This window comes from Arvicola amphibius, chromosome 4, assembly GCF_903992535.2.
Source record: "Arvicola amphibius chromosome 4, mArvAmp1.2, whole genome shotgun sequence".
In the NCBI taxonomy this organism is placed as follows: domain Eukaryota; kingdom Metazoa; phylum Chordata; class Mammalia; order Rodentia; family Cricetidae; genus Arvicola; species Arvicola amphibius.
In genome coordinates, this window is record NC_052050.1 from 48,271,085 (window position 1) to 48,296,650 (window position 25,566).

The 25,566-nt window shown below is 39.2% G+C and overlaps 1 protein-coding gene across 1 annotated transcript in view; it reads right to left on the minus strand.

Moving 5' to 3' along the window:
- Positions 1-25,566, minus strand: part of Ube2g1 (ubiquitin conjugating enzyme E2 G1) — a 72,327-nt gene that overhangs the window by 9,055 nt on the left and 37,706 nt on the right. The window contains exons 2-5 of the mRNA XM_038324925.2: positions 15,354-15,456; positions 7,145-7,242; positions 2,561-2,739; positions 587-710 (exon numbers count right to left, since the gene is read on the minus strand). Coding sequence (XP_038180853.1) covers positions 624-710; positions 2,561-2,739; positions 7,145-7,242; positions 15,354-15,456 — 467 coding nt within the window. The 3' untranslated portion in view covers positions 587-623. The remainder of the gene's footprint in view (positions 1-586; positions 711-2,560; positions 2,740-7,144; positions 7,243-15,353; positions 15,457-25,566) is intronic.

A 25,566-nucleotide genomic window follows, 5' to 3' on the forward strand; every position in this document is an offset into this window, starting at 1 on the left:
CTGGGCTCATTCCAAGCTCTACAGTCTTTCACTACCACAGGAAAAAACAAAAAACAAACAAAAACAAAAACCAAAAGTTAGCTTTTACCATATATAATATTCAGTATAAGAGGATGCAAGATACTTCAGTGCCCAGAAGAGGATTAGAAGATAAGGACAAGGTAAAATGGAAGAAACCAAACTGACTTCTTTATTACTAAAAATTTTACTGCCAATAGGGGCTAAGTTTTAGCTCAGTAATGAGATACCTCCCCGCAGGAAGTGCAAGGTCCTGGATTACATTGCCAGCACAGTTAAAAAAAATAATTCTTTAGTTACTACCAGTGAAAATAAAGAGACCATTACCATAAAACTATTTTAAGACAGAACAGCAAATTAAAAACACCTGAATGCCCCAAAAGAAAAGAAAACAAGCGATTATTCTATAGCTCTGAGAAGCAGTAAACCACAGTAAAATAAAACTGGAGGAATTAAATTAAGCCAATAAATACAAGTCAAATAGCTAAATCAAATGATTTGCAAAGGTTAGCATTAGCATTTGACCAAAATAGACAAAAGAGTTGTATGTTTTTTTAAGTGAACTTACCCTGAAATAATTGAAGTTACTAGCTATTGAATAAACATCACTCAAAAGCAGTTTCTTGGCTTTTTCTTACACAGCGGGCAACTTTCCTTTTAAATTCTCCATTTCTGTCTTCCCTCCATTCTTTCTGCATATACAATAAATAAAACAAAATTACTTTATATAAACCCATTACAATAAAATATTTTAGTTTTACTTATTTTAGTTTAGTTTAGTTTTTGAGACAGGGAATCTCTGTGTAGCCCCAGATGTCCTAAGAATTCTTTCTATAGACCAGGTTGGCCTTGAACTCAAAGAAATCCACGTGCCTCTGCCTAAGTGCTGGGGTTAAGTGTCTGCACCACCATCGCCCAGCTCCTAGTTTAGTTATCCCTTTGTAGTTGTAGTTCTTTTAACATTATGGTAGGGTTGTATTAGCATGCTTGCCTAATTTTTGCAAAGACCTAGGTTTAAATCAATCCAAAACACTCCAATGTTTAAATCAATCCAAAACACTCCAATTTTTTTCAAAACAAAGTATTTTCACCTAGAAATATAGCTCAGGCACTGAGCATTTGGCCATAAGGGCATAGGTTCAAACCCTAATACTCCCCCACCCCCACCAAAAGAGCAAGATGTTTTGTAAGGGACTAGAATGGTAACTACAAATAGAAAACTCTTATGCTAACTACAATAACTGGAATAATTTTCGCTTAAAATAGAAGGGGGGGCAGGCAGCTAAATGGCTCTAAATGGCTAAATGATTAGAAGGCTTGATGCCCTGAGTTAGGGAGAGATGTACATGCTAGGAAAAGAAGCTACTCTAAAAGGTGTCCTCTGCTCTCCAAAATCAATCAAAAAATTTGTCTCATACACACACTTTTAAGTGGAAGACCTTGGAAAAGTCACAATTTTCAGTTTACAATTTACAAATAAAACATTAAAATTAACTGGAAAATCAGCTACTTCCACTATTGGAAACAATTAGGAACAGCCAACATGAAGGTGGTCTCCTATCTGAGACAACGGAGGTCATCATATGGAATCGCTGAGATCCGCAGTGAAAAGCAGGAGCAACAGTTGTCATATCACCCTCCAGCATGAGCACCAACACATCTCCATTACAATAAAAATCAATTTTTACCAAACAAATGGATACCAAAAAATGCTCACAAAAATAGCTGATCTGTCTATATTTCTCTTTCTTATAATAATATCCATTTAAAGAAAGCAGAGACAATAGCAATTTTTAATATTTATTCTTTTTTTAAAAAAAGATTTATTTATGTATACAGTGTCCTGCCTGCAGGCCAGAAGAGGGCACCAGATCTGATTATAGATGGTTGTGAACCTCCATGTGGTTGCTGGGAATTGAACTCAAGGCCTCTGGAAGAGCAGACAATGCTTTTAACTGCTGAGTCATCTCTCCAACCCTTAATCTTTATTCTTTAGAAGAAAAAAGTCCTCAAACCAAGACAAACTACAGCAAAATACAACTATATGTACATGATCATAATGAAATCCATTACTTTGCATATTAATGAAAAAGAGTAGATTTTGGTTATTCTTATTACAAAAACTAATGAGGGAATGCATGTCCACGAGTTCAAATTAGCGATCTCAAAATATCTATATATTTCAAAACAATTATAAGTGATAAATTTTTAATTGTATAAAAATAAAGACACAGAAGCCAGGCAATGGTGGTGCACGCCTTTAATCCCAGCACTCAGGAGGCAGAGGCAGGGGGATTTCTGTGTATTCTAGGCCAACCTGGTTTACAAGAGTGAGTTCCAGGACAGGCTCCAAAGCTACAGTGAAACCCTGCCTAAATAAATAAATAAATAAATAAACAAACAAGCAAATGAACAAACAAAAATAAAAACACAAAAAGAGATATATGTATCTAAGTACTAAATTTTAAGTTGAGTTTCACTGAGAGAGAAAATGAAAAGGTAAAGGAAGGAAGCAGCAGTTGTCAAGCAACAAATACCTTACCGCAGCATCTACATTCGCAGGTGAATCTCCATTCGGGTCTGCCAGCATAGAAATGACACTAATCATGATGGTTTCCACAGTATGGATAGGCAACCAACGTTCCTCTGGCTTCTCATAACCATATTTATCCTCCCCAGGCTCATGAAGAATAGAAATGCAAACATCACCATTTTTATCAACTGTAAAATTATAGAATAAGAATTGTTTAAATTTGGTTATACAAATGTGATACTTATCCATAAATACAAGTATAAAATATTATTCACATGTAAATTTCCCAAATGTAATCTATTAAGGTTTTGAGAATGCTACAGATTTTACAAAATGGACAAAAGCCATCTCAAAACCCAAAGGAATATAAGCCAAACTTAACTACATTACATTTTTTAAAATTACAGCTTATTCAGACCTCCACTGCTATCCCTAATTTAAAAGACATGACTTTTCTACTTCTCCATCTCTATATTCCCAGCATTTATAGCTACTGTGTCTTAATTGTTTTCCTTTCAAATTCTACTAAGATGGCCCTCAAGGCTCAATAAATAAAAATTTTAAGCCAGGCGGTGATGGCGCACGCCTTTAATCCCACCACTCAGGAGGCAGAGGCAGGCGGATCTTTGTGAGTTCGAGGCCAGCCTGGTCTACAAGCGCTAGTTCCAGGACAGGCTCCAAAACTACAGAGAAACCCTGTCTTGAAGCGCCCCCCCCCCCCCAAAAAAGTAAAAATTTTAAATAGGGAGAGTGTACTGACTAGAGAGATATCTCAGTGGTTAAGAGCACTCCTTTAATCCCAGTACTGGGGAGGCAGGGAGAAGTGGATCCCTGGGAATTGGAGGTCAGCCTGGTCTACAAAGTGAGTGACAGGACAGTGGAGCTAAAAGCAAAATAAACCAAACAAGCCCTGTCTCAGAGCCCCATCCAAAAAATGGCTTTTAAAACACAACCATTAACCTAGAATCTTAAACCACTTTAGATTTAAATCTTTAGAATTTTACAGTCTTTTATTTTCTTGTATCACTTCAAAAACAAGACATCTTTAAGATTTTTATCTAATATGAAACATCTGTTGACAACACTTATTTTTGTTTTGTTTTTGGTTTTCAAGTCAGAGTTTCTCTGTGAAACAGTCCTGGCTGTCCCAGAACTCGCTTTGTAGACCAGGCTGATCTCAAACTCACTGAGATACACTTGCCTTTTCCTCCTGAGTGCTGGGATAACATGTAGCACCACCACCCGGCATGAATTCTATTATTATTATAGCATAGACATAGGATGAAATTACAATTTCTACCAGTTTTGTTAAGAATTAAAAATAAGAAGCAGGTGGATCTTTGTGAGTTCAAGGCAAGCCTGGTCTACAGAGTGAGTTCCAGGACAGCCCAAGATACAGAGAAACCCTGTCTTGAAGAGGGGGGGGCAGAGATCACAATGACATGCAACTATAATCATCATTCATCTTCCTCAATTCAAATTGTGTATGCAAACAATATTCTCCGTTTCCCCAACTCTTCGGAATCCAGAAACATCCCAGTTCTCACTATTTTAATTACTGAAGTAGCTCATAGAAGTAGAAGCACATTTTTGTTCTTTTAGTTTGTCATATTTTAATTAGAAAAATGCTTTCAAGGTTTATCCCTTAAACGTTGGTGAAATACATTTCCGTTAGAGATCATGTTTCCATGACCAAAATTAGAATCATGTCAAATCTCAACCCCCAACAGGGTTTCTCTATGTAATAATCATAGCTGTCCTGGAACTCACTCTGTAGACCAGGCTCGCCTCAAACTCACAGAGAATTGCCTGCCTCTGCTTCCCAGGTGCTGGGATTCAAAGAGTGCACCACCACCACCAGGTCCAAATCACACTTTTATTTTTGGTTGTGAGCCTAGCTTTTAATAGCTGAGCTATCTCTCCAGCTCCCAATTCACATTTTGAAAGAAGTAAGTAATTTATACAGCCATCAGAAACTCAGAAGTAAAGTTTTTTCAATATTTTTTTTTCTAAATTCTAGTAATCTCTGGTTTAATTAACTTTCCAAATACATGTTGGGTGACAACTATGTTCTCTATGAGATATCTATTGTAACTCATTTTTTATGGTTTATTTAAATTTATTGTATGTGCATTGGTGTAAAGGTTTCAGATCCCCTGGAACTGGATTTTCAGACAGTTATGAGCTGTCATGTGGGTGCTGGGAATTGAACCTGGGTCCTCAGGAAGAGCAGTCTGTGCTCTTAACAGCTGAGCCATCTCTCCAGCCCTTTTTTGTAACTCTAAAGCTAGCCATACACTTAATATTTACTCATATTTTGCCAAATGCTTGATTTCTCCTTTTTTTCTTTTATCCTTCTGTTGTTGCTTTTTTCCCTTTCATGTCAATGTTCTTTAGAACTGGCTTTATTACTCTATTCTTTTATTCCTAAATCCACCTGAAAATCCTTTGTGGGCTGTGCATTGAGGTATACACCTTAATCTCAGCACTTAGGAAACAAAGGCAGGACGATTTCTGAGTTTAAAGTCTGTCTAATCTACGTAGGTAATTCAGGCCAGTCAAAGCTGCACAGTGAATAACCTATCTCAAAAATAAAGAAACAAAACAGACAATCCAAGCTGGAATGCAGCCATGCTGCAAAACTATTATTTGCCATATCTCTTTGAAATTTATTTTATTATTATTGTGTATATATGTGAGCATGTATGCTATAGCCCATTTGTAGAGGCCAAAGGAAAACTTTGGTGTGATGGGATTCCCATCTCAAGATGGACTCCCAGGATCAAGCACAGATTACCTGATGTGGGAGGGTCTTCTGTTTTAATAAAGAAACTGCCTTGGCCAGCCCTTAGGTGGGTGGAGTAGACAGAACAGGAAGAAGGAAGTGAGGTAGATGACTCAGTCAATAAATCACCATGCCTCGCCTCTCTGGGGCAGACTGCCGTGCCTCTCCTCAGGGAGACAGATGCAATGAAGTCAGCCACCAGGTCAGACGAGCTGAATCTTTCCCAGTAAGACACCATTCGTGGTGTTACACAGATTATTAGATATGGGTTAGTCAAGATGTGAGTAAGAGGCTGAAACTAATGAGCAAGGCAGTGTTTAAATGAATATAGTTTGTTGTTATTTTGCGTGTAAAGCTAACCATGTGGGAGCCGGGCGGGATGAAAAGCAGGCCTGCCCGCAGCTTCTCACTACAATTACCTGCCTTATATGGCAAGAACTTTTACTTAATTGCCAGGTATCCCCATAAAACTTTAAAACCCACCACATAAGCCGGGCGGTGGTGGCGCACGCCTTTAATCCCAGCACTCGGGAGGCAGAGGCAGGCGGATCTCTGTGAGTTCGAGGCCAGCCTGGTATACAAGAGCTAGTTCCAGGACAGGCTCCAAAGCTACAGAGAAACCCTGTCTCGAAAAACAAAACAAAACAAAACAAAACAAAAAAAAAAAACCCACCACATTATTCAACAATTTGAAGAATACAGTCTAATTGTTTCTAGATAATATACTTACTGAGTCTTACACCAAATCACACTCAACTTTAGGAACTTTCACTAACCTCCAAACAAAACCTTGTACAACTGATAATGACCCTTTTCCTTCCCTCCTAACTTTCCAGCAGTCCTAAGCAACTATGAATATACTGAGTCAGAGCTGCACATTCTAGAAATTTCATATAAATGGAATTATTGAATGAGCATTCCATGTCATTTAATTGAAAAATTACTTATTTTCCATATATGAATATGCCTCTGTGTGTGACTGTTAATGTGAGGACAGATGACCACATATGCCAAAGGCTTTGGATCCTTTACAGGTGGTTTTTCTGAGATAGACAATGAGTTTTTCAAATTCATCTTTGGTGATGGAAGAACATTACACACTTATCTGCTAAGCAATCTTTCCAGCCACCATAACACATCACGTTTTCGGTTACCAAATCATATTGCATTATATGTAACATTTTGCTTTTATTTTCAGAGGCAGGCATTGGTATTATTGCTACTTTTTGGATAACATGAATAATGCTGCTATTTAATAAGATTATGGCATATACCTTTACAATTTTCTTTGCTGTGTAGCTAGAAGATTACAGGTTTGTATCACCACACCCATTCTATAAAGATTGGGGATCACATCCAAGGCTTTGTGCATGTAAGTAAGTACTCCACCAACTGAACTATATTCCCAACCCAGAGACCATTTCCTGAAAAGGTATTTTTTTCTAAAAGCCTAGTGTGGCAGTGGTTCTTGCCTGTAATCTGAGCACTTGGCAGTCTAAAGCAGGAAGATTACCAAAAGTTCAAGGACAGCATGAGATACACAGTGAGGTCCAAGTCGACCTGGAACTTAAACATATCATACCTCATTTCTAAAAAAGCAGAAAACTAAGTTAAAAAATAAATAAATAAAATAAAGAAATTCTTTGTATTTCTTCTCTTTGGAGTCTAATACACGATCAAACGCAAAAAAAAAAAAAAAAAAAAAAAAAACCCACGAAATCTCAGAGTGATCTCACTGAGATTTTTGTGAAATCTTTAATTACAAATCATCTTATTTGAAAATATGAAAGTAAAACTAGAAAACTTACCATTTGGGTGCCAAATCTCTGTAATAAATTTCATTTTAGGAGGTCGGAGGGGATAATCTTTCGGGAAAGTGAGATGAGCTTTAAAAACACCACCTTCGCTGGAAAAAAAATAAAAGAAAACCAAGTTCATGAATTTAAGTATTCTTTATAAGTACATAGTCAATTAGACAAATAAAAGGGTACAAAAAATAAAACAACAGAAAGGAAGACAAAAATAATTATGGTTCCTTGTTAAACTCTCCAGAGGTTAGTAGAAATAAAAGGAATCATTGTGTCCAGATCAGATCACACTGGTGTTATGCTACAAAGCTTTTCAGTGCATGTCTTCAGTGAACTTTGAGTTTAACCTTTTCTACATGATTCAAAAGTTGTTGAATTTTCTATATTGGTTTCAAATGATCATTTTTCTTTATTCTAGCCACACCCATCAAACTCTCATCTCAAAGTTTGGGCACATTTTTGTGGTTCTCAATCTGGAAGCAGACTGCCACTTCTACTTACCTACTTGTTTATTCATTTTATCATGTAATAAAATTCATTTGGGGGCTGGAGAGATGGCTCAGAGGTTAAGATCACTGACTGCATTACAAAGGTCCTGAGTTCAATTCCCAGCAACCACATGGTGGCTCACAACCACCTGTAATGAGATCTGGTGCCCTCTTCTGGCCTGCAGGTGTCCATGCAGGCAGAACACTGTACACATAATAAAATGATAAAAACATTTTAAAAAATTCATTTGGTATTTATATGCCCATTAGAAGGACAATAGTAAACAAAAGGGTTTCCCAAGCAGGTTTTATGCTATTGACTTTATAGCGTGGTAATCTCTACAATATCGATAATGTACTATTGAATATGCTACCTATCAACAAAAAAATGTGGAGTGAGTCCTAGTTAATTTTTATTATCCACTTGATTAACCACCTAGGAGAAGAAAATTTCAATTAACAGAAAATCCGGCAGTAGGGTGTGGTGGCACACGTCTTTAATCCCAGCACTCAGAGGAGGCAGAGGCAGGCCATCTCTGTGAGTTCAAGGCCAGCCTGGTCAACAGATTCAGTTCCAGGACAGGCTCCAAAGCTACAGAGAAATCCAGTCTCAAAAAACAAAAACAAAAAAATCTCCTGAGTCAGACTGGCCTGTGATAATGTCTGTGAGAGATTGCCATGAGTGATAATTGACATGGGAGAACCCAGTGCACTGTGGTTAACAATCCCTAAGCAGATGATTCCTAAGAACACTAGCTAGGGACTATAGAGATGTCTCAATGGTTAAAAGCGCTTGTTCTCGCAGAGGATGCAGATTTGATTTCCAGCACTCAAATGGCAGCTCACAACCATTCATGTATATGTCCAACTTAATTAAAGCGATCAAAGCTACCTTATGAAGCAAAAATGATTCAATGGTAATATGCACGTATAATTCTAGCACTTGAGATCAAATGCTCAAGGTCCTCCTGGGCTACAAAGCAAGACCTGAAAAGGTATGTATTGGACAGGTAAGATGGCTTAACAAATAAAGGCACTTGAGATACAAGCCTGACACCTGAGTTCCATCCCCAACACCCACTTAAAGTTGGATGGAAAAGACCAAATTTACAGAGTTGTCTTCTAACCTCCCTATCTATACTGCAGACCACATACCCACATACACATTATGCAGGCTCACACTAATAAGTAATTTTTTTTAAAGATGGGAACGGATATTTGTATACTGACACAAAAATAAGAGACACAACAATACATATAACAGTGATAAATTGTAGGATGTAAGACATGGGATCCTTTGTGTTTTGCACATTTCAGTACAAGTTGAATTTTTAATCATAAATAATTTTCATTGCTTTTTTTCTGAACAAAATACAAATGTCTGATAAACAGAAGTAGGCCAGCAAGGGTGTTGTAAAGGTAAAGATACTAGTCACGTAAGCATAGAAACATGAGTTACATCTCCAAAACCCATGGTAAAGGTGGAAGGAGAGAACTGACTTAACAGTTGTCCTCTGACCCCCATACTTGCAGTAAAAGAACATCAAAATATCCTTTAAAAAAAAACTTTCCTTGCACCTCATCTCTCCCAGGTCACTTTGTTTTGGTTGATGTGATTCATTCAAAAGCTTCAGGGCCTGAAGAGATGGTTCACTGGTTAAAGAGCAGTGACTACTCTTCCAGAGGATCCGGGTTCAAATTTCCGGCACCCATGTGGCAGCTCATAACTGTCTCCAACTCTAGTTCCAGGTGATACAAAGACCTCTAACAGATACACACGCAGGCAAAACGCCAATGCACATAAAATTTTTTTTAAATATTTATTTATTTATTATGTATACAATATTCTGCATGTATGCCTGCACGCCAGAAGAGGGCCCCAGACCCCATTACACATGGTTGTGAGCCAATATGTGGTTGCCGGGAATTAAACTCAGGACCTTTGGAAGAGCAGGCAATGCTCTTAACCTCTGAGCCATCTCTCCAGCCCCAAAATTTTTAAAAATGAAAAATAAAGTATTTTTAAAAACTTTTTAATAGCTGAATATAATTATCATCATAGAGTTGCCACCACCTGTCTAAATTATTTAGAAGTAACTGACAAGTTGTCCTAAAATTTTAAGGTGTATGTTTTTCTATTTGTATAAAAAAATCCTGAAACAACCGTGCTAGTTCTTAAATGTTTTTTATGGATTTATTGACTTATCCTCTACTTCACTTAAGCAGCTTCTACATGCTCCTCTCTTACCTCACCCCATCCCCCCCAAAAACACCTTAATTAGTGGGGTCAATCAAACAAACTTCAGCAGTCAAGTTAGCACAAAGGAACTAAAATCCTCATAGTGTAAAATAACAAAGTAGGTGAAATGTATTTACTATTGTTCAAGCACAAAAAGATATGACTATGGTGAACAAAAAGAAATACACTACAGTATAAATGAATTTAAAATCCCTCAATATAGAAAGTGTTAGTAAAATTAGCGTGATGTTAAAGAGGTACTTAACTGCTGAACATCTGAAAAGCCAAGGTCATGTTTCTACCACAAAACCTCTTATTGTTTTTGTATATCAAATCACAAAAACATGCCTATAATCTAACACTGGAACAGGTGAAGCAGCAGGCCTATTAAATTTAAGTTACCCATGCCACATATTAAGACCCCTTTTCAATTAAAAAAAAATATGTTCTTGGGGCTCTGAGTCAGTGCCAACACTTGCCTACAGTACTTGGACCTGCTTCACTTCCAAATGTTACATGCAGAAGAAAACTTTTGAAACTTTTTTTGGGGGTGGGGGGGCATTAAAATAAGGCTTCTTTCTCTATGTAGTTCTGACTGTCCTGAAATTTGCTCTACAGATCAGACTACCTTCAAACTCAAGAGTTTACCTGAGTCTGCCTCCCAAGTGCTGGGATTAAAGGCATGTGCTACCATGCCTGACAAAGAAAATCTAGACAGCAATAGATAAATTCAATTTTAGATATAAAAGTAATAAATCTATGCAAGGTGCAGACAGGTAAAAAGGACTAAATACTCAGTAGCTATCAGTCTTAAATTAACACCTGAATGTACTAGTCACAGATTACGCAGACTGTAAACAGTATGGAATGCCCTCTAGTGACTAAATTAAGGTTAGTGATGACATCAAAAAACAGCACACCACATTTTTTTAGAACTTTACAACAGTACTTTTTCTGAGCTAATGCCTCAGGCCATTGCATGGTGGTGAACTGATAGCTGCATTACTCAAACCCATGTTAACTTATTTTCAATCACTCTCAAGCCCACACTACTGGAACAACTATAATAAGATCACTTCCTTGCACTTAAGTCAATAAACACTTTTCAAGAACTTAATAAAATATTCTATAAGGCACTTAATTAGAATTAGCAGCCTTGTCAACATCATTTTAAGTATGTCTGTTTTTCCTTGTCTTTTTTATTATTTTTCTTTCCTTTTAAGAAAGTGGTTCTCGGCCGGGTAGTGGTGGAGCATGCCTTTAAACCCAGCGCTTGGGAGGCAGAAGCAGGTGGATCTCTGTGAGTTTGAGGACAGCCTGGTCTACAATAGCTAGTTACAGGCCAGGCTCCAAAAACTACAAAGAAACCCTGTCTCAAAAAACAAAAACAAAAACAAAAAACACAAAACAAACAAACAAAAAGAAAAGTGGTTCTCAACCTAATACTGTGACCCTTTAATATAGTTTCTCACGTTGTGGTGACCCCCAACCATTACGTTATTTTCGTTGCTACTTCATAACTGTAATTTTGCTACTGTTATGGACCACAATGGAAATATGATATGTAGGATTGCTGGTATGTGACCCCTACAAAAGAATCCTTCAACCCATGGGGCTGCAAACTTAACACATTGGGGTTTCCCCAATATTTTCAGCTTCTTGGCTCTATCTGACTGGTTGTCTGTCATGTGGCTTACCTCTATGCCAGCTTAAATGACATGACTTTTTCCCCCTCTCTCCTCCATTCTCCACTAAGACTCTTCTACGATTTACAGTTTGCCCGACCTTGGGTTTTTCTTTCAAAATCTAATAAAACTGTCCCAGTGGCCACCTTTTCCCAAAATTAACATTTTAACAGCCTCCATTTACAAAGTCTTTTCTCTCTACTTGTTATCCTTACACCTTTTTAGATACTTTCTCAGGATCTGTCCCAAGTACATGTTCTCTTCTTCCCTGAACAAAGGCTACATATTTCAGAAAAGCAATGAAATGGCCAGTGTCTTGTTAACAAATCCAAAATTGCCACAAATGTGACTGCTATTCACATTTCAACAGTCAACACTTTAAGAAACATACAGCGAGAAACACATTTTAAAAACATACACTAGGAGCTGGGTAGATAACTCAGCACTTAAGAACATTTCCTGGTCCTCAAGGGAGTCAGATGGTTCACAACCTGTAAGTCCAGTTCCAGGGGGATATGACAGGTTCCCCTCCCAACCCCCACCCCCCGTGAGAAGTAACTCCACCCACATGCAGGTACTCATACCCAGATATGTGCACATAATAAAAAATAGTAATAAATTACTTTTTATTTATTACTATTTTATTTATTACACACACACACACACACACACACACACACACACACACGGGCCAGGTACTGATGGTGCACGCCTATCATTCCAGCACTGGGGAGGCAGGGGGATCTCTGTAAATTCAAGGCCAGCCTAGTCTACAAAGTGAGTTCCAGGACAGCCCCACAGAGAAACCCTGTTTCAAAAAAACAAAACAACCCCCCCAAAGCACAACCCCCCCCCCCAAAGCACAACAACATGCATGGTGGGGAGCTGGGAAAAGCATATGCATTAAAATGGGATTTGTTAGTAAAAAGAATGGCCTGTTAACTAAAATGGTATTACAAACTTGATTTTGTTTTGCAGTTTTGCAGGGTCTCACTAAATTGCACTGCTGTCTGTTGCTGAGATTAAAGAATTGCATGCACCACATGCTCAAAGTAGCTTCTTTAAAAGTCCTGAAATTGTATATGATACGTTCATTGACCATCTAATAATACATGCAAACATATAATACATGTAAGGATAAAAAAATTTGGTGAGCCCTTAAGAGTTGAAGCTTAAGCCTGGATTCCTAAACAATGCTCTGTAAGAACTTGGTTTAAGAGAATATTTCTCTCTCCTCTCTCTCCCTCCCCCCCCTCCAAGAGAACAAGACTTTATTCAAAAATTGCCAACATTAGGGTTAAAGTGACTTAACACAAGTGAACGCAGGGGTTTGGGGCATGGCTCTCTATAACATGACCTTGGTTCAATTAATTCTCAGCACCCGTATCCAGGAGACTCTGCGAGCTCATGCTGCAGACATACACATAAAGTTTAATAACTGGAGACTGACCCCTCAGAACAGAAGCCTGGAGTTTCCACTGCAGCTGAAAGTTACATTAACTATCCCCATCCAGAGTTAGTTCCAGGAAGGGAAGTAAACACTTCAAGAACAGGGGAGCCTGTGAAGGGTGCTCACAAGAGTTCTCATTATTTATTTTACAGCTATACTAAGGTTAAATAGATTTCTATTATCAGAATGTTCCTATGTCTCCCCTTGAGGCACTGTGCCTGGGGGGGCGGGGGACAAATAATATTTTAAACTCAAAAGAATAAAAATAAAGAACGGACTAGAACTGTGTTAGGTTCATAGGCTAGGTAGTAAAAAATTACCTCAAATAACATTGATTGTGAAGGAGTATTTCTAAACTAGTTTTCAGTGGCTACTGGCACCTAATGCCCTGGCACAATCAAATTCACTTAAAACTGCAAAACTGTTTAAGCAAATATACTTCAGACAGACATATGAGCAACAATTCTGATTGCTAATAGCTATAACAAAATATGAAACCCCTTTTCCCAAATGAACTAAAACATGAACTACCACATTACTTGGTTTTAACTTTTTTTTCTCTTTTGTACCTTGTTTTTGAGGCAGCTTCTCTTTCGTTTCTGCAACAATGCATGTACTACTCCAAGTTAACTGGGTGACTGTTTAGTCTCTACTTACCATCTACCAATAGCAGCGCTGGAATTACAAACACAGGTCACTACACAGTAAGCTTTTTAACATGGCTTCTGGGGATTGTCATCAGACTTCTTCGGCAAACATTTTTTTACCAAACCTAATCTTCACCAACCCTTCATTTTTTATTTGTTTGTTTAGGTTTTTCAAGACAGGGTTTCTCTGTAGCTTTGGAGCTGGTCCTGGAACTAGCTCTTGTAGCCCAGTCTGGCCTTGAACTCACAGAGATATGCCTCCCTGGCAACTATTCATTTTTTAAATACATTTTTTTACTAACTGTTTGAGGTAGGTGGAAAACAACTACTTGTGCATGGGGGTGGGGATTGATACATTCAAATCATTGACTTCTTTATACCAACCCAAGAAATGCAGCCCCAAAGAACTACAGTTCTAGGTCTGTCCTTATCGCTGCTCAGCTGGCTACATAAGTTTGAGCACCTCATTTCCCTCATTGGTTCAACAACTGGCAGTCAGTTAATAAGTTATTTTACGTACTAATACTAAGTCTTATAAACTAGAGAAAACTGACCATTAATTCTTAATAGGGTCAGAAAACCTTTTTGTCCTGAATGTATTCTGTGGCGGCTAGGTTAAAAAATTACTAAAATAGACCTTGAAGTTCTCTTTGGTTTTCTTAAGACATAGATATACAGAATATGTCCTATGTAAAATCTCACGTCTGAGGAGATGGCTCAGCAGTTAAGAGCTTTTCTCCCAGAGGTCCTAGGTTCAATTGACAGCAATCACACAGTGAGTGGGTCACAGGCATCCTTAACTCTAGAAGGTTCATGCCATCTTTTGGTTTCCTCAGGCACCAGGCACATACATGGTACACAGATATACATGCATGCAAAACACCCGCACACACAGAAAACAATTAACCAATTGATTTTTAATTAAATTTTAAAAAGAACTCTGTTTTAAAAAAATTCCAGATATCTGCAGTCTTGTTCTTTAATAAATGATAAGGCATTGGCCGGGCGGTGGTGGCGCACGCCTTTAATCCCAGCACTGAGGCAGAGGCAGGCGGATCTCTGAGTTCGAGGCCAGCCTGGTCTACAAGAGCTAGCTCTAGGACAGGCTCTAGAAACTACAGGGAAACCCTGTCTCGAAAAAAAAACCAAAAAAAAACCAAAAAAAAAAAAAAAGATAAGGCATTAAGAACAGTAAAACTAGCCAGGTAGTGGTAGCACACACCTTCAATTTTAACAAACAGATCTCTGAGTTCGAAGCCAGCCTGGTTTACAAGCAAGTTCCACAAGAGCCAGAACCGCTACACAGAGAAACCATGCCTCAAAAATCCAAAAGAAAAGGTTTTAGATATTAAGAGCTTCAAGCATAACACAAAGGCTCTAAATGTGACCAAACTGAACACAAATGATATTAGATACAATCACTTTGCTTACTCCTCTAAAAAACACTAAATTTTCAGCTGGGCGGTGGTGGCACACGCCTTTTATCCCAGCACTCAGAAGGCAGAGGCAGGTGGATCTCTGAGTTCAAGGCCAGCCTGGTTTACAGAGTTAGTTCCAGGGCAGGCTCCAAAAGCTACACAAAGAAACCCTACTGTGAAAAACAAAAACAAACAAACAAAAGAAAATTCAATTTTCAAAATTAAGTTTTAATTCTAGTTAAAGGAGTAACTATTTGAAGATGTCAGTTCCAGTATACTTACTAAAGTGTATCTGGAGGGCCAATAATAAGAACTTCCCATCGATAGAGATCATTGTCGTCTATTAAACCTGCTGAAAAGCCTTCCACTGGATTTTTGTTGAGTTCTGTGGAAAAAGAAAATTTCAATCAAAACTTTAAAGCAGTTTTTCTCCAACAAGTAAATTACAGAACTTGAGCATATAGAAGTCATAAACCATAAAAACTATAAAAATGCTGCCTCATGACCACATTTCCACAAGACACAAGTACAGCGAACTATCCAGATGGAATTGTATTGTCTTCCTACATCTACCCTGGGATCCAAACATTAGCATTCTTAGTTAAGTTTTGCCTTGATTTTTCTGGTTTTTTTTTTTTTTTTTTTTTTTTGGTGTGTGTGTGTGTGTCTGTTTTGGTCTTTTTGGGGGGGTTGTTTTTGTTTTTTTGAGACAGAGTTTCTCTGTAGCTTTTTTAAAATATTTATTTATTTATTATGTATACAATATTCTGTCTGTGTGTATGTCTGCAGGCCAGAAGAGGGTACCAGACCTCATTACAGATGGTTGTGAGCCACCATGTGGTTGCCGGGAATTGAACTCAGGACCTCTGGAAGAGCAGGCAATGCTCTTAACCACTAAGCCATCTCTCCAGCCCTCTCTGTAGCTTTGGAGCCTGTCCAGGAACTCACTCTGTAGCCCAGGCTAGACTTGAACTCATAGAGATCCACCTGCCTCTGCCTTCTGAATGCTGGCATGAGCTACCATCGCCCAGTACTAAGTAGGTTTTAGGAGAGCCTGTGAAGATGAAAATAACTAAGGCCAATTCTCCAGGAATTTTAATTCAAAGAAAACAAAGTCAAATCAAATCAAGAATAGCAAGTTTTTCCTATAGCCATTGTAATCCCTTTATAAAGAACCAAAAGCACCTCTGCATTGAAATTGCTACATTTTACCAACTCTTACTTACACTAATAACTATCTATTTGCCATGATACCTCTAGATATACACATCTCTGGATGGAGTTCCTGTGTGGCCCATAAGCCTCTGAGCACAAAGAGAACAGAAGCTCCATCTCTTCTGCTTGTGTGTACTGACACCTCTGTCTGCCACAGCTTTCAACAGGAATAGCTGGTGCCTACAGAAATAGCAATGGCACCGTGAGATTTTTCTACATAATGCTTTGGCATGGAGAATGGATGATGAGGACAAAAAACAAGAACAAAGACAAAAACTAGCAAGATAGAGAAAGAAAGGCTAACAAAGCATCATCAAACAGCTGGTAAGGAAGTGTTAGTTCAAAAACTGTAACTTCATATACTGATATCAGGTCCATATTCATTAGTCAACTTACTTCAACTTGGAATCACTTAGGAGACACACCTCTGGTGTGTGTCTGAGGGTGTTCCCAGAACAGTTTAACATGGAATGTAGTTGGGACCACTCCATGAATTGTGGTTCCAAGGCTGCATAAAAATGAAAAATGGAGACAGCAAGCAGAGTACAAGGATTCATACTCCCTCCCACTCATCACTGTATCACGGTCAAACTCCAGCAATTACACTTTTCCTGGCATGAACACACTTGATAAATGGCGTCCAACTCGGGGCATTTGAGAGCCTTCAGCTCCGGTTCCCGCGCTGCGTGGCAGGGATTAAGCCTATCAACCATAAACTGAAATAAACACAGCTTCCTTAAGTTGTTTTATCAATTATTTTGTCACAGCAACAAGAAAGTAATGTACAAGCTAACATGCCAACAAAAAACCAGCTAAAGTCAAGAATTATACTGTAGCTGGGCAGTAGTGGCGCACATCCTTAATACCTGCACTTAGGAAGCACAGGCAGGCAAATCTCTGTGAGTTAGAGGTCAGCCTGGTCTACAGAGTGAGTTTCAGATCAGACAAGGCGGCTACACAGAGAAAACCTGTCTCCAAGAGTTTACTGATCAAATAAGCAAAGCAAACAGATAAAACAAATACTGTATTTTAAAACACGAGGCTTGTGCTCTTACTTTTGAATAGGTTTTTTGGTTTGGTTTTGGTTTTGGTTTTTCAAGACAGGGTTCTTCATGAAACAATCCTGGCTTGTCCTGGAACTCACTCTGTAGACCAGGTTGGCCTTGAACTCACAGAGATCTGCCCGACTCTGCCTCCAGAGTGCTGGGATTAAAGGCCTGCACCATGACTACTACCCAGGCACTTTATTTTTAAAGATAGCATTAAGGTATTAACTATTTCAATTTTATTATGTTTATGCACACATACCTTTCACTAATTCCAAACTATGTTGCAGGCTACTAGAAAGAATACACATACGCACTTTTCTGTTGACAGGAATTTGGTGTAGTAAAAACAAAGGATTATAGGTAATAGTTTTATGCATGATTTATCTTATTTCCAACCTCTTCAGCTATTCTGTCTGGTTAGTGGTCCATTTGGGATCCACTTGTGTCCTCCAATGCTGGGACTACACATGCGTATTACTGCACCAAGCTTTTTTAAGGGTATGGGGCTCCAAACTCAGGTCTCAAATTTCTACCTTGAGCATGTCACTGTACAATCCTAATTATCTCATTGTTGCATTTCTCAGTAGAAGTCTAGTGAAATTTTATAATGTAAGCACGTAAATTCAGAAATTAGCATATATATATATATAAAGTATCCTTGAAAATTTAGCACTTTTTCTCTCTTGTCAATGTATCCTAAAGTCTCAAACATTTGTACACACTTTCTGTGCTTTTTTTGATAACCAGCATGTTACTGTGTCCATTGCTTATTTTGTATAAATAATGTAAAAGCAAGGCAGAAAAATGTCCAGTTTATCTATCTCACTTTTAACAGTGTTTGCCCCTGGTATAGCTTACCAAAATAATTTTCCACTCTAGCACAGGAAGTGGTGTTTCTCTAACTACCAAAGCATTCCTTTCCTCAATCTTCATTAATTAAATCAATGCTAGAAAAATATCAGTGGTGGTTTGAATAAGAATGGCCTTCATAGGCTCAGCTTAAATATTTTGTTCCCAGATCATGGAACTATTTGGAAAGTATTAGGGGTGTGGCCTTATTGGAAGAGGTGTGTCACTGGGGGTGGGTTTTGAGGTTAGTTATGTATTTCCTGTCTCCTCCTTGCTATTCAAGATTTAAACAGATGTTCCTGCTATCATGCCTTTACACCATTAAGAATTCTAACCCTCTGGAACTGTAAGCCCAATTAAACACTTCCTTTTTTAAACTGCCTTGGTCATGGTGTTTTATCACAGCAATAGACAAGTAACTAATAGAAAATGTTACTGCAAAGATTTTATTACATATCTACTAGATTTAAGAAGCATAATCATCCTTATTGTTTTTTTTATAAGAACAAACTATTTTTTTTCATTTTACAAACCAATCTCAGTTTCCTCTCCCTCCCCTCCTCCCACTCTCTTACCCATCCCCCCAAACCACCTCCCATCCATTCTTCAGAGAGGATAAGGCACATTGCTTTGGGGAAGGTCCATGGCCCTCCCTACTGTATCTAAGATGAGTGAGGTATCCATCCAAAGAGAATAGGTTCCCTAAAAGCCAGTACAAGCGGTAGGCATAAATCCTGGTGCCACTGGCATTGGCCCCACAATTTGCCTCAGCCATACAATTGTCACCCGCATTCAGAGGGACTATTTTGGTCCTATGCTGGTCCCTTCCTTGTCCAGCTGGAGTTGGTAAGCTCCCATTAGCTCAGGTAAACTGTTTCAGTGAGGTGTCCCCTTCATGGTCTTGACCTCTTTGCTCATATTCTCACTCCTCCCACTCTTCAACTGGACTTTGGGAGTTCAGCCCAGTGTTCCACTGTGAGTCTCTGCCTGTTTCCATCAGTTGCTGGATGAAGGTTCTATGATAACATTTAAGACATTTAAGTCTGACTACAGGGTAAGGCCAGTTCAGGCACCCTCTCCTCTACTGCTTAAGGTCTTAGTTGGGGTCATCCTTGTAGATTCCTGGGAATTTCTCTAGTGCCAGGTTTCTTGCCTAGTCCCATGGCTCCCTTAACCAAAATATCTCATTCCTTGCTCTCATCTACGTCCTTTCTCCATCCTGACTATCCCATTTCCTCAAGTTCTCCTCCTCCTCCCTGCCCTCCTCTTCTCCTTCCACCCTCCCTTCTCCCCCCACCCCCATGCTCCCAAATTTGTTAGGCAATCATGTCTATTTCCCCCTTTCTAGGTGGATCTATGTACGTTTTTCTTAAGAGTTCACCTTGTTACTTAGCTTCTCTAGGATCATGAACTATAGGTTGAATATCCTTTGCACATTTTTGCTTTACACTGAAAAGGGAGCACACACCACGTTCATCTTTCTGGGCCTGAGTTACCTCACTCAGGACGGTTTTCTCTAGTTCCATCCATTTGCATGCAAATTTCAAGGGGACATTGTTTTTTTTTTGTTGTTTTTGTTTTTTGTTTTTTTTAACCCCTGAACAGTACTCCATTGTGTAAATGTACAATGGACGTTAAAACTACTTACCATTAGAATATTTTTTTAATCCTAGGCATAGGCTACAGCAAGATGACTTCCTAACCAAAAGATATTTGGAACATGGAGAAGACAAGCAAGTCTGTAAATGTAAAGGCTTTCCAATATTCTGCCAAAAGGATTCGCTTGACAAAATTTATGGCCTCATTACTTACTTGCCCCTGACTATGGTGTACCAGACCCAGACATACCATCTCTCGGTATATAAAGCTGCTCTGCAGGATCTCTATGACACAGGGCAACAACAGGATATCTAAGAGGAATGAGTCCTGGTGAGGATCCAGTATTGATAGTGTAGCAGATGCCAGAGGTGTCAAACCAGACCAGCGACTCATTGCAATGAATGTCTACAAGTAAAGCTATTTGGGCAAACTAAGTGACACACCACAGCTTCTGTTGTGAGATGGGTTTTTGTGGTTTGCTTTTATTTTTATTATTCTTTGTTTTCTTTTGGGAAAGGTTGCAACAGCAGAGGGTGAATATGGAGGGATGGGGAGATGAGTGGAATTGAGGTGCATAATATGAAATTCAGAAGAATCAATAAAGTTTTTAAAAAGCTGCTCTACCAAACTATATACATATATAGGAGAATATATGGTATAAATATTTTACTACAATATTTTTAAAAAGAGAAGGCCTTTCCTAGCCTGTTTTCTCATGGGTGTAACAAATTGCTTTGACAGACCAAACTTTTTCTACAAGATTTATTTACTTATTTATTTACTTATTTACTTATTTATTTATTTATTTATTTATTTATTTATTTATTATACAATATTCTGTATATGTGTGTATGCCTGCAGGCCAGAAGAGGGCACCATACCCCATTACAGATGGTTGTGAGCCACCATGTGGTTGCTGGGAATTGAACTCAGGACCTTTGGAAGAGCAGGCAATGCTCTTAACCTCTGAGCCATCTCTCTAGCCCCAAGATTTTTTTCTAAACATCTCAATCCTATTTCCTCTACTAATCTGGATTCCTGACATTCAAGTTGTTTAACAACTTCTTCCTACATTAAAAATTTCCAAATTGAAGGAAAACTCTTTTAAGACGTGGAATGTGAAAAGGAGGAAACAGAACATTTAAAAATGTTTACAGAGAGACCGATGGTGGCAAGGCATGCCGCCATTAATTCCAGCATTCAGGAGGCAGAGGCAGGGGGATCTCTGTGAGTTTAAGGGCAGCCTGGTCTGCAGGAGATTTGACTGTATTCTGTCAATCATGTTTTAAATAAACACTGATTGGCCAGGCAGGAAGTATAGGTGGGAAAACCAGACAGGAAGTAGAAATGATGCAATGAGAACAGGAGAATTCTGGGAAGGAGGAAGTTGATTCCTCCCACTCCTGCCCAGACCACCAAAGCAGCAGGATGTGAACTGCCTTACTGAAAAAGGCCCTGAGCCAGATGGCTAAAATAGATCAAAAAAATGGGTTAATCAAGATGTGAGAGTTAGCCAGTAAGAGGTTAGAGCTAATGGGCCAATCAGATTTATAACTTATAGAGATCTCTTTAGGGCTTGCCGGCTGTTAGGTACCGGGCAGGACAGAAACCCCAACAAGCAGGACCCCTCATGTTACATGGTCTACAAGAGCTAGTTCCAGGACAGGCTCCAAAGCTACAGAGAAACCCTGTCTCGAAAAATTAATTAATTAATTTAATTAAATAAAAGGGGGGTAATAGAGAAGTGAAACATTGCATCCAACAGGGAAGTTCCTTAAACTCTGGGCATAAACTTAAAAAACCTTCAGGAAGTCCCTGAAACTAACTAGATTCACTAGGCCCTTCCCTCCCAAGAGTATATAAGCAGTAAAGACTGCTGAGAGTTACTCTTATACCTGCTGAACAATCTAGAAGAGGCAGGAACCAACTGATCTGCCCAGAAGAAACTAGAAAGGACACCCTCTAACCTGTTGAGTTGCCAGTAGGTTATAGAGTGAGCTCCGGCATCATCTGAGTCATACATTCTTCTGTAAATAAGCCCCCACCCACATACCTATAAGTGACTTCAAGTTGGACTTTGTTGGTATAAGTACTTTGATCTGTCCGAGTTAAGTAGGCATGGGTTAACGTCTCCCCAGTAATATGTGTCATGTAACACTTGATATGTTCTGGGAATTTCAACCAACCACTCCATTTAACCCTCACTTGGAACTTGAGACTCCTGACTTTTCTCACTTAACACTACTTCTGAATGTTAGAAGACTCAGGTAGAGGTGCTTTTACTGCCAAGCTTGACTATTTGGTATTTCAGGTCAATCCCCAGAACCCATATGGCAGGAAAGACCTTACTCCAGCAAGTTGTCCTCTGGCCTCTGCACACACCTAACACAAATAATAAATTAAAATGTGGGGCTAAAGAGATACCTCATTGGATAAGTGCAATTGCTGACCTGGATCTAGCTATGCAGACCAAGCTGGTATTGAATTCAGAGAAATATACCTATCTCTACCTCTGCCTCCCTGGGTGCTAGGATTATAAAGGCATTGGTCATGAACTATATACATAAAAATGATTTTTAAAATCTAGGTGTGGTGGTTCATGCTTGTAATCCCAGCACTGAGGAGACTAACACAGAAAGATCTTCAAGGCAAAGCTAAGCTACATAGTTAAGTTTCAGGCCAGCCTGAACAAAGACTTTCTTTTTATTTATGTTGATTTATATCTATGCAAGTTCTTCCTGTGGCTTCTGTAGAGCTTCTCCCTATGTGAACAGTCCATTTTAGTCTCATTGTTAAAGACATAGAAAGCAGAAATAACTTCAAATGGATCCAAAACATTAAATTTCCCTAACATGCAAGCCATTCCTTTACAGAGTGAGGACCTCAAGGCCTCCATTAGAATAATGTTGGTTACTCTGGCTGCCCTGCTGAGAGCTAGGGCACGACAACATGCTAAACAGAAAAAAAAAATGTTTCACAAAGTTATTAAATAAAAGTACAAGCTGAAATTAGAGTATACTCTCCTAACATATCGGAGTATCTATAAAAGCACTTCAGCCGGGTGGTGGTGGCCGCTCACGCCTTTAATCCCAGCACAGAGAAACCCTGTCTCGGAGAGGGAAAAAAAAAAAAAAAAAAAAAAAAAAAAAGACAAAAAAAAGCATTTCAATGCCTTTTCGAACTTTTAAAAAGCCTTCCCTGAGTTGAATGGTTCAATTTCCCTGGCCAACTATGCTGCTTCTACATCAATATTCTTGTAATTGATGGGGGTGGGAGGACCAAGTCCATTGTAGGTGGGGCCGCCCCTTGGCAGATGGTCCTGGGTTCTATAGAAAATCAGGCGGAGCAAGCCATGAGGAGCAAGCCAGTAATCAGCTCCCCACCATGGCCTCTGCATCAGCTCCTGCCTCCAGGTTTCTGCTCTAAGTTCCTGTCCTGACTTCCTCTGATGATGGAACAGTGATATATATGAAAGTGTTTCTCAAGTTGTTTCGGTCATGGTATTTCATCTTATCAATAGCAACCCTAACTAAGACAAGTTGGTGCCAGGATAATAGGATTGCTGTGATAAACCTGACCGAACATGTTTGGGGGAGGATTGTGGAAGGACTTTGGAACTTAAGGCTAGAAAAATCAATGAATGTTGAGCACTCAGTGGGCTGTTCTGTAGGAGCTTGGAAGATAATGTTGAGATCAGTGCAGACAAAGGAGGCCTGGCTTGTGAAGTGTCAGAGGAAAGTTCAAAGACTCTATGAGACCATTTGCTATTTTGAATTATTCTGACATTTGGGCTGGAGAGATGGCTCAGAGGTTAAGAGCACTGGTTGCTATTCCAGAGGACCTGAGTTCAATTCCCAGCAACCATATGGTGGCTCACAACCATCTGTAATGAGATCTGGTGCCTTCTTTCTAGCATGTGGGCATACATGCTAACAGCACAATGTATGCATAATAAATAAATTTTTTTAAAGAAAAGATTCTGTTATTCTGATCAGCTAGAGCTCAAGAATCAGCAGTGATTAACAAGAGACCAGAACCACTGAAGTAAAACCTTTGTATTACTGGAACAATTGATGCTGGTTAGATGGAGCAAAGAAATCAGTGTTATGAAGAGACCAGTATCACTGATGTGAAACCTTCTGGGAAGTGTACACTCAAGAGTCAGCACACAGAAGCCGTGTTTCACAGCTGATCAAGATTGTACCTTGTGCTAGGAGCTGAAATTGGAAATGTTCAGAGTCATCCAGGTGGTACTGGTTTTAAAGGCAAGGGATTATGGAAAGCAGCTGAGGCTTGGCACTTTAAAAGGCCAGGAGAGGCCATTGGTGAAGGTGAAGACTCAGTAGCAGATGAAGGTCCAGGATTTAAAAGGGTCATCTAGAGATGCTGAGAATCAGCACTATGAAGAAAACCCAAAAAAGGCAAGTGGTCAAAATGTGAGCAGTTGCAGCTATAGACGCCAGCATTTTGGAGATGCCAGTACCATGAGATAACCACCAAGAACAGCATCAGTGAAGGACTGGAGCCAGTCAGAGCCTAAAAGACAAGCTGTGTGTGTGATGCAGAAGATGGAGCTGAAAAAGATGGGGTTCCCTTAGAGGAGCCCAGAATATCACTAGTGAGTCTCAGTTTTTAGCCAATGAGTTGTTACACTGTTAAAGTTTGGTTTTGCTTTGTTCAGATTGTAACTACGCCCTGGTTCTTCCCTCTTTATTTTCAATTTACAGAAGCCCATAGTTGAGAGACTGTGGAATAATCAATCATTCTGTATACTGTGACTATGTATTACTCTCATTGGTTAATAAAGAACTGACTGGGGCTAGAGAGATGGCTCAGAGGTTAAGAGCACTGGCTGCTCTTCCAGAGGTCCTGAGTTCGATTCCCAGCAATCACATGGTGGCTCACAACCATCTGTACTGAGATCTGGTGACCTCCTCTGGCGTGTGGGCATACATCGAGGCAGAATGTTGTATACATAATAAATAAATAAATCTTTAAAAAAAAAAAAAAAAAAGAACTGACTGACAGGTAACCAAGCAGGAAGTATAGGTGGGAAAACCAAATTACGGATGCTGGTATGAAGAAGCGTGGAGTCAGGAGAAGCAAGATGAATATACTGAGAAAAGCTACCAAGCTATATGGCAGAGCATAGATAAGAAATATGGGCTAATTTAAATTTAAGAGTTACCAGGCAGTGGTGGTGCACACCTTCAATTCCAGCACTTAGAAACAAAACATTTTCTAACATTTTCTATGTGTGTTATTGCTTTCTGACATGGATGTAGAAACACAGACATCTAACATGAGCACTAAAATTAAACATGCAATATTGATAGCATATGGCTTCAAGCCTGACTGGTCAGAAATTCAACTGTCTTGGGTGCTTTTACTTAGTTAATTAGGTGCCCAGCTACAAGGCACTTACTGATAGCAGAAAGAAGCTGACTGTTTAGTTTTCCTCAGTCTGGGATTTCTTTCTGAGAAATAGTGATAACATCTTGAGATGGAATGAAGACTAGCACAGCATTAGCAGAAAGAGTCCATTCAGGAAAAGCTACCGGTGGCTGGCCATCTCTGAGGAGCAGCAGGTGGCAATTGAGGTTCAAAGTGTCAGCCCACCAGGAGGAATCCCTCTGATGGATCAATCTCGGTTAGGCAGTCCCTAGACCAAGACCACAGAACCCGAGATATCTTTTGCTTCTGCTGTGCCTTTTCATGTTTGCTGCCACTATCTTTCTCTGGCATCTGGTATGATGTGAGTGGCAGTGGGGGAGCCCCACTGC